The sequence below is a fragment of the Salvelinus fontinalis genome, chromosome 23 (genome assembly GCF_029448725.1).
Source record: "Salvelinus fontinalis isolate EN_2023a chromosome 23, ASM2944872v1, whole genome shotgun sequence".
In the NCBI taxonomy this organism is placed as follows: Eukaryota; Metazoa; Chordata; class Actinopteri; order Salmoniformes; family Salmonidae; genus Salvelinus; species Salvelinus fontinalis.
The window spans coordinates 3071836-3085395 of NC_074687.1; the positions used below are offsets into that span (position 1 = coordinate 3071836).

At 44.4% G+C, this 13560-nt stretch overlaps 1 protein-coding gene across 3 annotated transcripts; it reads right to left on the minus strand.

Annotated features, from left to right (window-relative positions):
• Positions 1 to 4154: 4154 nt before the first annotated feature.
• Positions 4155 to 11313, minus strand: LOC129820712 (growth hormone-regulated TBC protein 1-A-like). 3 transcript variants are annotated; one of them, XM_055877606.1, is made up of 8 exons: positions 10125 to 11303; positions 9548 to 9693; positions 9225 to 9389; positions 8857 to 8981; positions 7975 to 8071; positions 5615 to 5787; positions 5325 to 5510; positions 4155 to 5092 (listed from the first exon to the last, which is right to left on the minus strand). In XM_055877606.1, the coding sequence occupies exons 1-8, from the start codon at positions 10241 to 10243 to the stop codon at positions 4988 to 4990; spliced, it is 1116 nt and encodes a 371-aa protein (XP_055733581.1). In that variant the 5' UTR covers positions 10244 to 11303; the 3' UTR covers positions 4155 to 4987. The 3 variants fall into 3 exon arrangements, with proteins under 3 accessions (XP_055733581.1, XP_055733583.1, XP_055733582.1); XM_055877607.1 differs by having other exon boundaries at positions 5003 to 5195; positions 10125 to 11313; XM_055877608.1 differs by lacking the exon at positions 9548 to 9693 and having other exon boundaries at positions 10125 to 10211.
• Positions 11314 to 13560: the final 2247 nt, after the last annotated feature.

The window sequence follows — 13560 nt, forward strand, 5'->3', positions numbered from 1 at the left end:
TCAGTTCTCAGCCAGTATGAGTCAGTGCTGACAGCCCTTGAAGAAATGGCATCATGCAGGTCATCTGACACTTCAAGTAAGGCTAATGGTCTTCATGGAACATTTCTAAAAGGGAACACTGTGCTCGGCCTTGTAGTGGCTGAAGACCTGATGGGGGATTTGTAGTGTCTGAACACCTCCCTGCAGCTGAGGAAACAGACCGTTTCAGGCGTGTTGGAGGCTGAGGACCACGTCAAAACAAGAATGCAGGACAAGCAAATGGAGGAGCACTTTGATGTCTTGTTCACAAAAGCAACTGCTATGGCAACAAAGTTGGACCTACAACCTATTCAGATGCTTCATATCCGCAAACCTACAAAGCATTACACCGGTCAGGCTGCAGCCCATATCCATCCGGATGCCCAGTCTTTGTACAGAGCCCAATTCTACAACGCCTTGGACACAGTGAATAGTCAATTCATAGAGAGGTTTGATCAAGCTGGATTCCACAAGCTGCAACAGCTTGAAAATGTGCTGCCACGCGGAGACATGGACAAGGTGGTAGACAAGTATCCTAAATTGAATTCAAGACTACTGCAGGTGCAGCTGGCCATGTTTGGGGCTAATTACACATATCAAACGAGCTCAGATGTTGCTAGCATTATTTGGGAAATGGTGCCAGAGGTGAGAGGTCTCTTCAGTCAGGTGGAAGCTTTAGTAAGGCTTCTGCTGGTCGTCCCTGCCTCCTCTGGAGAGGCTGAGAGGAGTTGTAGTGCCCTGAAGAGGCTTAAGACATGGCTTAGATCATCCATGAGTCAAACAAGGCTGAATAATGTGGCCATGTGTCACGTGCACCAGGAGAAACTGAACAGACTTGACTTTGAAGGTATAGGCCAGTCTATTATTGGTGTCCAAGATAAGCACAAAAAGGCCTTTGGATCCTTTGCTTGTTGAATGGCAAGTCAAAACACATGTCATCGCCTGGAGAGGATATGAGAGAATAGGAGAGGAGAGCAGAGGAAAGGAGAAGAGATGACTGGAGAGCAGGGGAGAGGAGAGAAGAAGAAATGATTGGAGAGGAGAATATAGGACCAGAGGAGAGGAGGAAAGAGGGCTGGAGAAGATAGGATGAGAGGAGAGCAGAGCAAACACCCCTGCTGTCCACCCAAGTTTACTTGCTAAACCTTGGGAACAATATCTGGACTTATATTCATATAACAATGCATATATTTATGTTTATATGATTATGGTTATACTTTATTAATCCCTAATCTCTGCCATTACATACAATGAAAGAAGATCACTTGGCTACATAGCTGATGCCTGCTGGACTGTTCATTAATCACGGTACTCCAATTTTTTGTTTATCTGTCCACCCCAGCCTCGAACTCAGGCCCTGTGTGTAGTTAACTGACCCTCTGCCCATTCATCGCCATTTTACCTGTTGTTGTCTTAGCTGATTAGCTGTCGTTGTCTTACCCGTTGTTGTCTTAGCTAGCTCTCCCAATCAACACCTGTGATTGCTTTATGCCTCGCTTTGTCTCTCTCAAATGTCAATATGCCTTGTATACTGTTGTTTAGGATAGTTATCATTGTTTTAGTTTTCTGCGGAGCCCCTAGTCCCACTCAACATGCCTCAGATACCTCCTTTGTCCCACCTCCCACACGTACGTAGTACTAACTAGTACGTCCAGTGATGCAACCTTTCTTATCGTCAAAAAATGCCTGGGTTTACCTCCACATTACCCGTACCCCACCATACCCATCTGTACATTATGCCCTGAATCTAATCTACCGCGCCCAGAAATCTGCTCCTTTTATTCTCTGTCCCCAACGCACTAGACGACCAATTTTGATAGCCTTTAGCCGTACCCTCATCCTACTCCTCCTGTTCCTCGGGTGATGTGGAGGTTAATCCAGGCCCCACGTGTCCCCAGGCACTCATTTGTTGACTTCTGTAACCGAAAAGGCCTTGGTTTCATGCATGTTAACTTCAGAAGCCTCCTCCCTAAGTTCGTTTTACTCACTGCTTTAGCACACTCCGCCAACCCTGATGCCCTTGCCGTGTCTGAATCCTGGCATAGGAAGGCCACCAAAAATTAGATTTCCATCCCCAACTACAACATTTTCCATCAAGATAGAACTGCCAAAGGGAGAGGAGTTGCAATCTACTGCAGAGATACCTTGCAAAGTTATGTCATACTTTCCAGGTCTAAACCCAAACAGTTCGAGCTTCTAATTTTACAAATGAATCTCTCCAGAAAAAAGTCTCTCACTGTTGCCACCTGTTATAGACCACCCTCAGCTCCCAGCTGTGCACTGGGCACCATTTGTGAATTGATTGCCCCTCATCTATCTTCAGAGTTTGTTCTGTTAGGTGACCTAAACTGGGATATGCTTAACACCCTGGCAGTCCTACAATCTAAACTAGATTCCCTCAATCTCACACAAATTATCAAGGAACCTACCAGGTACAAGCCCAAATCTGTAAACATGGGCACCATCATAGATATTATCCTGACCAACTCGCCCTCCAAATACACCTCTGCTGTTTTCAATCAGGATCTCAGCAATCACTGCCTCATTGCCTGCATCCGCTATGGGTCCGCGGTCAAACGGCCACCCCTCATCACTGTCAAACGCTCCCTAAAACACTTCTACGAGCAAGCCTTTCTAATCGACCTAGTCCGGGTATCCTGGAAGGATATGGACCTCATCCCGTTAGTAGATGATGCCTGGCTATTCTTTAAAAGTGCCTTCCTCAACATCTTAAATAAGCATGCCCCATTCAAAAAATGTTGAACTAAGAATAGATATAGTACTTGGTTCACTCCAGACCTGTCTGCCCTTGACCAGCACAAAAACATCCTGTGGCGTTCTGCATTAGCATCGAATAGTCCCCGCGATATGCAACTTTTCAGGGAAGTCAGGAACCAATACACGCAGTCAGTCAGGAAAGCAAAGGCTAGCTTTTTCAAACAGAAATTTGCATCCTGGAGTACTAACTCAAAAAAGTTCTGGGACACTGTAAAGTCCATGGAGAACAAGAGCACCTCCTCCCAGCTGCCCACTGCTCTGAGGCTAGGAAACACTGTCACCACGATAAATCAACTATAATTGAGAATTTCAATAAGCATTTCTCTACGACTGACCATGCTTTCTACCTGGCTACCCCTACCCCAGTCAACTGCCCGGCACCCTTCACAGCAACCCGCCAAAGAACCCACCATTTCTCCTTCACCCAAATCCAGATAGCTGATGTTCTGAAAGAGCGGCAAAATCTGGACCCCTAAAAATCAGCCGGGCTAGACAATCTGGACCCTCTCTTTCTAAAATTATCTGCCGAAATTGTTGAAATCCCTATTACTAGCCTGTTCAACCTGTTCAACCTCTCTTTCGTATCGTCTGAGACTCTCAAAGATTGGAAAGCTGCCGCGGTCATTCCCCTCTTCAAAGGGGGTGACACTCTAGACCCAAACTGCTACAGACCTATATCTATCCTACCCTGCCTTTCTAAGGTCTTCGAAAGCCAAGTTAACAAACAGATTACCAACCATTTCGAATCCCACCGTACCTTCTCCGCTATGCAATCTGGTTTCAGAGCTGGTCATGGGTGCACCTCAGCTACGCTCAAGGTCCTAAACGACATCATAACTGCCATCGATAAGAGACATGACTGCGCAGCTTTAAGCACCAGCTGTCAGAGCAGCTCACAGATTACTGCACCTGTACATAGCCCATCTATAATTTAGGCCAAACAACTACCTCTTCCCCTACTGTATTTATTTTGCTCCTTTGCACCCTATTATTTCTATTTCTAATTTGCACATTCTTCCACTGCAAATCTACCATGCCAGTGTTTTACTTGCTATATTGTATTTACCTCGCCACCATGGCCTTTTTTTGCCTTTAACCTCCTTTATCTCACCTCATTTGCTCACATTGTATATAGACTTATTTTTCTACTGTATTATTGACTGTATGTTTTGTTTATTCCATGTGTAACTGTTGTTGTGTGTCGAATTGCTATGCTTTATCTTGCAAATGAGAACTTGGGGGCGAGTTTGGTCCCCCCCAATGTTGACTCCATGGCCTACAGCCTTGGAACAAAGCAATACATTGTTTAAATCCTCACATTTTAAACCGACAGTAATTCACTTCATCTACAAAGGTGATGACAGTGAGAGAGCAGTTCTTTATTGTGGCAAAACAGTAAAAAGGTCCAATTCCAAAACCTTATACCCTAAAGTCAAAATCTATAGAGGTATGATTGCATAAGCATAATTCATGCATTCAATGGAAGATTAGCGCAGAAACATACATGCACAGATCAAGTTAGGATTCGGGCCTAAGGATGTACTTGTTCATGTATTAAAAGCATTTGGATGGTGTAAGTATAGGCTGGAATTTATTTTCCCAGACGATTCCTGGGTGGGAGTGAATGATTCTACACTTCGTGGGGGAGTGGACTACAGCCCGTGACTTCATTTCAGAGGTGACACCTCATTATCTTCAACCCAACAAGCCTATGCTTACATATTGGGGTGGCACGTAGCCTAGTGGTTAGAGCGTTGGGACAGTAAACGAAAGTTTGCGGGATCAAATCCCCGAGCTGACATGGTAAAAATCTGCCATTATAAAATAATAATTTGTTCTTAACTGGACTAAATAAAAGGTTCATAAAAATATATATAAAAACAACCTCCACTCTGACATACCCCAACCTATTGTTTCCAAGATCCTACCACAGGAAAATTACAGGTAGCTTTTTACAATGCAAAGAATTGCTACCTGAGAACAAATAAATAATATTTAGTTAGATGGGGTACTACAATCGCTCAGACCATTTTAGCACCTCAGATGTCATCATATGGTTCCTGAGATATTACACATTTCCCCAGGGATTGTGAGATCTAATAATCTGTTTAGCGTCAGGGCAACAAAAATGACCTGGAACACGGCCAGGCGAACCGCAAGGCGATTGCTTTAGGCAGGTTATTAATGGTGGTCAGGGGCAGAGTCTGGTCTCCTCCGCCACGATACGCTCTCTGTACGTCTCCCGCAGCTTAGTGATGGTTGCCATGGAGAGACTTCCTGGTTCCCTGAAGATTTCCTGTCAATATCAGGAAGAAGAGAAAGGAGGATTTCCTGTCAATATCAGCAAGAAGAGAAAGGAGGCCTTCCTGTCAATCAGGAAGAAGAGAAAGGAGGCCTTCCTGTCAATATCAGGAAGAAGAGAAAGGAGTTAGTAAACTGTTTGTGGAACAGATTAAGTTACCAATATACACTGATCACAGACCCTAGATCTGTGCCTAAGGTTACTTCTCTCTTTTGGAGTACCTTACCTGCATGAAGGTGTGGCAGTCGTATGTAAAGGCTCCCTGGGTGATCAGTTTGAAGCTCTCACACACCTCGACCATGGAGCGGGCCTGCAGGATCTCAGCCTGGTGGTGGCGAATCAGAGTTAAGGCCACGCGGAACAGGACCTTAGAACCCTCGTAAAACAGGCAATCCCAGATCCGCAGAACTGTCTAGGGAAGACGAAGAGAATCATTATCTTACAGAGGGTGGTGATGACAGTATTTCAGTCTGGGTCCTGTGTCAACAAGCACACGGAAACCCCCCAGACCCTCACCTCTACAGGCAGGACGTCGATGTAGAGGCAGATGAACCATTGGGAGACCACCAAGGTCCACATGACGTTGTGTTGGACCATGGCCTGCCACACGGCTGGGGCTTTGACCCTTACCAGCTCCCCCAACACCTCCTGGTCCGTCTTCAACCCCAGCATGGCCGGGCTGTAGTAGTCTACCACAACATGGACTGCTCAGGTTAATTCAGTTCTGTGTGTGTGAGATGAGGTTGTGTGTGTGTGTAAAATCAAATTTTATTTTTCACATGCGCTGAATACAATGGGTGTACACTATATAGCCCTTCCCAATGATGCAGAGTTAAAACAATATAATAAAAATAAATATATTAACACGAGGAATAAAATACACAAGAATGGAGCTGTATACAGGAAGTACCAGATCAATGTGCAGGGGTATGAGGTATTTGAGGTAGATATGTACATGAAAGCAGGGTAAAGTGACTAGGCATCAGGATAGATAATAATAAGAGTAAATTAAATAAAAAACAGTAGCAGCAGCATATGATGAGTGTAAAGGTGTGTGTGTGGTACATAAATGGTATATATCCTGAGAAACATCCTGTGGTTATTAATCTTGTAATGTGAGCCTGACAAACCAACAGCAAACAGTGTCTTACCACAAGCCACGTGATCATGGTGCTATTGCACAGAAGCACACAGCAATAGAGCCTTCCACAAACAAATAGGTCTACAACTACTGTATGTACAGTGGCCTTAGGAAGTAGTTACACCTTTTGACTTGTTCCACATTTTGTTGTGTTACAGGCCGAATGTAACATTTTATTGTGATTTTTGTGTCACTGGCCTACACACAATACCCCCATAATGTCAAAGTAGAATTATGAATTTTGAAATGTTTACAAATGAATGTAAAAAAAAATTTTTTAACCTTTGTTATGGCAAGCCTAAATAAGATCAGGAGTAAAAATTTGCTTAAGAAGTCGCAAGTTGCATGGACTCACTCAGTGTGCAATAATAGTGTTTAACCAAATTTTTGAATGACTACAATACCTCATCTTTGTACCCCACACAAACAATTATCTGTAAGGTCGAGCAGTGAATTTCAAACCCAGATTTAACCACAAAGACCAGGGAGGTTTTCCAATGGTTTGCAAAGAAGGGCCCCTATTGGTAGACGGGTACTGGGAGATGGGAGAACCTGCCAGAAGGACAACAGTCTCTACAGCACTTCACCAATCTGGGCTTTATGGGAGAGTGACCAGACGGAAGCCACTCCTGAGAACAAGGCACATGACAGCACGCCTGGAGTTTGTAAAAAGGCACGTGAAAGACTGAGATCATAAGGCACAAGATTCTGTGGTCTGAAATAAAAATGTAACTCTTTGGCCTGAAAGCAAAGTCCTATGTCTGGAGAAAACCATGCACAGCTCATCACCCATCTAACACCATCCCTACCGTGAAGCATGGTGGTGGCAGCATCATGCTATGGGGATGCTTTTCAGCAGCAGGGACTGGGTGACTGGTAAGGATAGAGGAAACAATGAATGGAGCCAGATACAGGCAAATCCCTGATGAGAACCTGCTTCAGAGTGCAAACGACTTTAGACTGGGGGGGCGAAGATTTACGTTCCAAAGGTACAATGACCTTAAGCATAGAGCTAAAGCAACGTTGGAATAGCTTCAGAACAAGAATGTGAAAGTCCTTGTGTGGCCCAGCCAAAGCCCAGACTTGAATACAAAAAAAATTGTGAAAAAATTCTGCAAGGAAGAATAGTAGAAAATCCCCAAATCCAGATGACTCAAAGCTGATACAGACATACCCAAGATGACTCAAAGCTGATACAGACATACCCAAGATGACTCAAAGCTGATACAGACATACCCAAGATGACTCAAAGCTGATACAGACATACCCAAGATGACTCAAAGCTGATACAGACATACCCAAGATGACTCAAAGCTGATACAGACATACCCAAGACGACTCAAAGCTGATACAGACATACCCAAGATGACTCAAAGCTGTAATTGTCACCAAAGGTGCTTCTACAAAGTATTGACTCAGGGGTGTGAATACTGATATACATTTGATATCTGTATTTTATTGTGAATAAATTTGCAAAAATGTCTAAATACATGTTTTCACTTTGTCATTATAGGGTATTGTGTGTAGAAGGCTGAAAAGAAAAAAATTATATTTAATCCATTTTGAATTCAGGCTGTAACAACAAAATGTGGAATAAGTCAAGGGGTATGAATACTTTCTGAAGGCACTGTACATGCACACCTCACCACACACATCCTCTCACACAACCACGCATGCACACAGGCATACAAACACAGACGAGCAGACAGACACAACAGGAGTGTGTGGTACTAACCGGGGAGTATTCTTCCCAATAAAGCATCCATCAGCCAGAAGGACTTCTCTTCATCCTTAGTGATGATGATGAGGTAGCCTGCAATGAAATTCATACCCTAGAATAGAGAGAGAAACTATAACTCCCTTCACACACACACACACCTGTGCACACATGGTATGCACACAACACACACACACTATAGAGAACAGGTGAGATATAAGCAGTTATGGCTGGGGACAGAACAGGTACAAGCAGAAGAGGCGACAGGAGACGTACAATACACACAAGGTACGTCAGACAGGAGACAAGTGAAATCCACTCAGTTAACAGATTATTTATACCTGGAGCGGCTCTCCAACCATGTTCCTGGAAAGTTATCTTCCTGTAGGTTTTCACTCCAACCCTAATCGAGTGCACCTGATTCCAATAATTAGCTGGTTGATAAGCCGAATTAGGTTACTTACAACTGGGGTTGGAGCGAAAACCTACAGGAGGGTAACTCTCCAGGAACAGGGTTGGAGAACCCTGGTTTATAGTATAGTGTTGCCATCACTAGCATATAGAGTCTGCTGCCTGTATACATAGACTTGAAATCACTGGCCACTTTAATAAACGGAACACTAGTCACTTTAATCATGTCTACATATTTTGCATTACCCATCTCATATACTGTATCTTAGTCTATGCCGCTCTGACATCGCTCGTCCAAATATTCTTAATTCCAGTCCTTTATTAGATTTGTGTGTATTGGGTGTAAGTTGTGTAATTGTTAGATATTACTTGTTAGATATTACTGCACTGTCGGAGCTAGAAGCACATGCATTTCACTACACCCGCAATAACATCTGCTAAATAAGTGTATGTGACGAATAAAATCTGATTTGATATAAGGCCCAGTACCTGGCAGTATCCCACAACATGGTTGTGGTGTCCGTATGCCAGCAGCACATTGTACAGGGCCTTCTGCAGACAGGGCTCAGAGCTCTTCCGGAACTGCACGTTTTCGGGGAATGTCCTGTGCATGTCTACCAAGACAGGACACTCAACCAATCATAAAGGAATTATCAGGGTCTTGATCATCAGGGAACGAAACTGAAGAAAATTGACAGTAACAGGGACCTCAAAAGCACTAATTTCTGTTTTCTGTTGCAAAACACTATAAAACATTTTATATTGCACGCCCTAATGAACATGTTCCAGATGCATCCACGGCAGGTGAGCTGAGTTAAGTAGAGGTGATTACAATCATGTGAATATAGTTACACTACCTATGCGGACTGTCTCCTCCAGCTTGGCGTCGTGCTGCTGCTCGGTGCCCAGCAGAGAGTGGTAGTACCCCGGGTTCTTCTCCAGGTGTTCCTGGGCACCGCTGGCTGCCATCCAGATCTGGGCTCGGTGCTCGTTGGGCACACCCTTACGCACGTACCGCTTCACTAAGGGAACCGAAACCATGACTAAAGCCCTTTTTTCTTCTTTAAAAAAAAAAATGTATGCACTCACTACTGTAAGTTGCGCTGGATAAGTGTTTGCTAACTAAAATGTAAACGTGTGTGTTTCTCCCTCTCGCTCGCTCTGTGTGTGTGTGTCTCACCCTTCTGGTTATTTTCCACGTTGACTTTCCCCTGCAGGAGTTTGGACCACTTGGCAGACTGCCTGTTGAGAACGGCTACATATTGAGCCATCATCTCCTCATAGGATTCATAACCCTCAGGCCTCTCAAACCCATAGGTGTCAACCCTATAGAGACAGAGTCAGGCCGGGAAGAGACACACACACTTAAATAACTATGGATCATTCAGATCTATATGACCCACATTTTAGACCCAGCAGACTGTATTGATCACAGCCTGTAATAGCACAGTGATAGTCAGATGACCTGACATTGGCCAAGCCTTAGCTACAATAACCCAGACTAGGTGGTTGGTAAGGATTTCTGTGACAGATAGCCAGCTATAGAATCAGATAATATGCTGTTGAATCAACCCGTGTGAAATTACAACCCGAGAGACAAGCTGATTAGAGCAAAAACCAAGCCAAACGAGGAAAGATCCCGAGAGAGTTCAAACATCCTTAAAAGATAAATATATAATTTATTGTTTTGATCATTAAAACGTTCATCATGCATAGGTCGGCTGTTATTAAAACATGATTTACAAGATAAGCGTTACCTGTCATTCGCGTTAATGCGGTTGTTCAGGTGAAGCTGGGAAGAGATGTTTCCGTTCGTTCCACTCTCCATAGCGTGAACTCCTCCGAATTGACCGTAACATGTGAAAACGCACCCCATTAGTAGATTGTCTGATCCACCAACTTCAACAGTGCGCAGTTACATTAGAAATCAATTTAACTGCCAGTCCGCATAGGGGGAGAGATACTGCGGTAGCTGGCTCGGAGGTATCAAATGCAGGCCACTATTGAACGTTTCTAGCGCTGCGGGAACCGTATTTACTTTGCTTTGTTCCGGGTCAATGTGGACCGCGCCGACTTTCAATGTAGCAACTGCTTGCTTGTGGAGGACTGCAGGAGCGACGTGGCTACTCCTAACAAGCAAGTAGCAAACATACACAAGCTACTGGGGAACACACGCCCGTTAGTTTTTATTTTTCTTCCAACCCAGTTGCCGAACGCGGCACTGGTCTGGTGGAATTTTCGCCGCCGTGTCGGCTCTCTACAGACGACTGGCCGGTGCTCAGCAGGGTTCCATCCCAGAAGGGGTCTCCCCCTTCCCTGGAGAACGGAGCCGTTCTCGACCCACCCAACCAGCTATGGATGTACGTCACTCGCCGTGGAAGTCGAAGAAAGCGTCCTCTGCCAACGGGGGTCTCCATGGAGATGTTGAACCCGGATCTGACAGACCAGAAACAGCTTTGCCGTCCTGGATCCAGAGGTTCCGGCGCCTTCTTCCTTGGGGGCTTCACATTCAAGATCGGATCCGGAGGTACCTGCGTCTTTGTGCTCGGTTCTGTCTCCCTCTCCGGTGGCTTCTACCTCGGGTTCAGATCCTCGGATCTCCCACCCTCTCAGACCGTGAGGCTGCCTGAGAGACCGGCGTCGTGCCAAAAATCTCCCCCCTGACAGAATTTCACCCCCTTCGCGTGAACTAGCACACACTCAATTCTTCATTGCTGCGACTTGCTTGCTAGTTGAGATTTATGCTCTTCACTCCGTTGTCAGTTTAGCCACTGATCTAAGAAGCAGAAAGCAATGTTTATTTGTGTCCTTCAAGGCAGCTGTCAATGATCACGTTTTTTTTTAATGGCGGTTTGATCACGGGAGGAAATTAGAAGAGGGGGATTTAGTTAAGGCCATTTTCTTGCCTGCCGAAATTCTCTCACCCCTTCTAATTTCCTTAATTTTGTCACTAGAGTCAAATACTTTTTTCTTAAATTTTTGCCTAAAATGACATACCCAAATCTAACTGCCTGTAGCAAGGATATGCATATTCATCTAATTTTATTGGTCACATACACATGGTTAGCAGATGTTATTGCGAGTGCAGCGAAATGCTTCATTTAATTTCACATTTAATTTGAAAGGAAACACTTTGAAGTTTGTGGAAATGAATGTAGGATAATAACACATTCGATCTGGTAAATGATAATTAAAAAAAAAACTTTTTTTTTGTTGTTGTACCATCATCTTTGAAATGCATGAGAAAGGCCATAATGTATTATTCCAGCCCAGGCGCAAGCAGTGTATGTGCAAAGTTTTAGACTGATCCAATTAACCATTGCATTTCTGTTCAACATTTTTAATCAAGACTGCCCAAATGTGCCTAATTGTTTTTTTTATAACTTTTCAAGTTCATAACTGTGCACTCTCCTCAAACAAAAGCATGGTATTATTTCACTGTAAATTGGACAGTGCAGTTAGATTAATACGAATTTAAGCTTTCTGCAAAAATCAGATACAGTTGAAGTCAGAAGTTTACATACACCTTAGCCAAATACATTTAAACTCAGTTTTTCACAAATCCTGACATTTAATCCTAGTAAAAATTCCCTGTCTTAGGTCAGTTAGGATCACCACTTTATTTTAAGAATGTGAAATGTCGCAGGGCCTCCCGGGTGGCGCAGTGGTCTAGGGCACTGCATCGCAGTGCTAACTGCGCCACCAGAGTCTCTGGGTTCGCGCCCAGGCTCTGTCGCAGCCGGCCGCGACCGGGAGGTCCGTGGGGCGACGCACAATTGGCATAGCGTCGTCCGGGGTAGGGAGGGTTTGGCCGGTAGGGATATCCTTGTCTCATCGCGCTCCAGCGACTCCTGTGGCGGGCCGGGCGCAGTGCGCGCCAGCCAAGGGGGCCAGGTACACAGTGTTTCCTCCGACACATTGGTGCGGCTGGCTTCCGGGTTGGAGGCGCGCTGTGTTAAGAAGCAGTACGGCTGGTTGGGTTGTGCTTCGGAGGACGCATGGCTTTCGACCTTCGTCTCTCCCGAGCCCGTACGGGAGTTGTAGCGATGAGACAAGGTAGTAATTACTAGCGATTGGATACCACGAAAATTGGGGAGAAAATGGGATAAAAAATAAAAAATAAAAAAAAAGAATGTGAAATGTCAGAATGATAGTAGAGAGAATTATTTATTTCAGCTTTTATTTCTTTCATCACATTCCTAGTGTGTCAGAAGTTTACATACACTCAATTAGTATTTGGTAGCATTGCCTTAAAATTGTTTAACTTGGGTCAAACGTTTTGGGTAGCCTTCCACAAGCTTCCCACAATAAGTTGGGTGAATTTTGGCCCATTCCTCCTGACAGAGCTGATGTAACCGAGTCAGGTTTGTAGGCCTCCTCGCTTGCGCACACATTTTCAGTTCTGCTCACAAATCTTCTATAGGATTGAGGTCAGGGCTTTGTGATGGCCACTCCAATACCTTGACTTTGTTGTCCTTAAGCCATTTTGCCACAACTTTGGAAGTATGCTTGGGGTCATTGTCCATGTGGAAGTCCCATTTGCGACCAAGCTTTAACTTCCTGACTGATGTCTTGAGATGTTGCTTCAATATATCCACATAATTTTCCTGCCTCATGATGCCATCTATTTTGTGAAGTGCACCAGTCCCTCCTGCAGCAAAGCACCCCCACAACATGATGCTGCCACCCTCATGCTTCACGGTTGGGATGGTGTTCTTCCCCCTTTTTCCTCCAAACATAATGATGGTCATTATGGCCAAACAGTTCTATTTTTGTTTCAAATCAGACCATTTCTCCAAAAAGTATGATCTTTGTCCCCATGTGCAGTTGTTCCTTGCTGAGTGGCCTTTCAGGTTATGTCGATATAGGACTCGTTTTACAGTGGATATAGATACTTTGTACATGTTTCCTCCAGCATCTTCACAAGGTCCTTTCCTGTTGTTCTGGGATTGATTTGCACTTTTCGCACCAAAGTACGTTCATCTCTAGGACACAGAACGCGTCTCCTTTCTAAGTGGTATGATGGCTGCATGGTCCCATGGTGTTTATACTTGCGTACTATTGTTTGTACAGATGAACGTGGTACCTTCAGGCGTTTGGAAATTGCTCCCAAGGATGAACCAGACTTGTGGAGGTCTAAAATTAGTTTTCTGAGGTCTTGGCTGATTTCTTTGGATTTTCCCATGATAGGCA

Coding starts and splice junctions, on each gene's coding strand:
- LOC129820712 (XM_055877606.1), bottom strand. CDS start 10,243: ATGGGGTGCGTTTTCACATGTTACGGTCAATTCGGAGGAGTTCACGCT. Junction 8,072..8,856: donor ATGTTGTGGGATACTGCCAG/GTACTGGGCCTT, acceptor TCTCTATTCTAG/GGTATGAATTTCATTGCAGG. Junction 5,093..5,324: donor ACTGCCACACCTTCATGCAG/GTAAGGTACTCC, acceptor TGATATTGACAG/GAAATCTTCAGGGAACCAGG.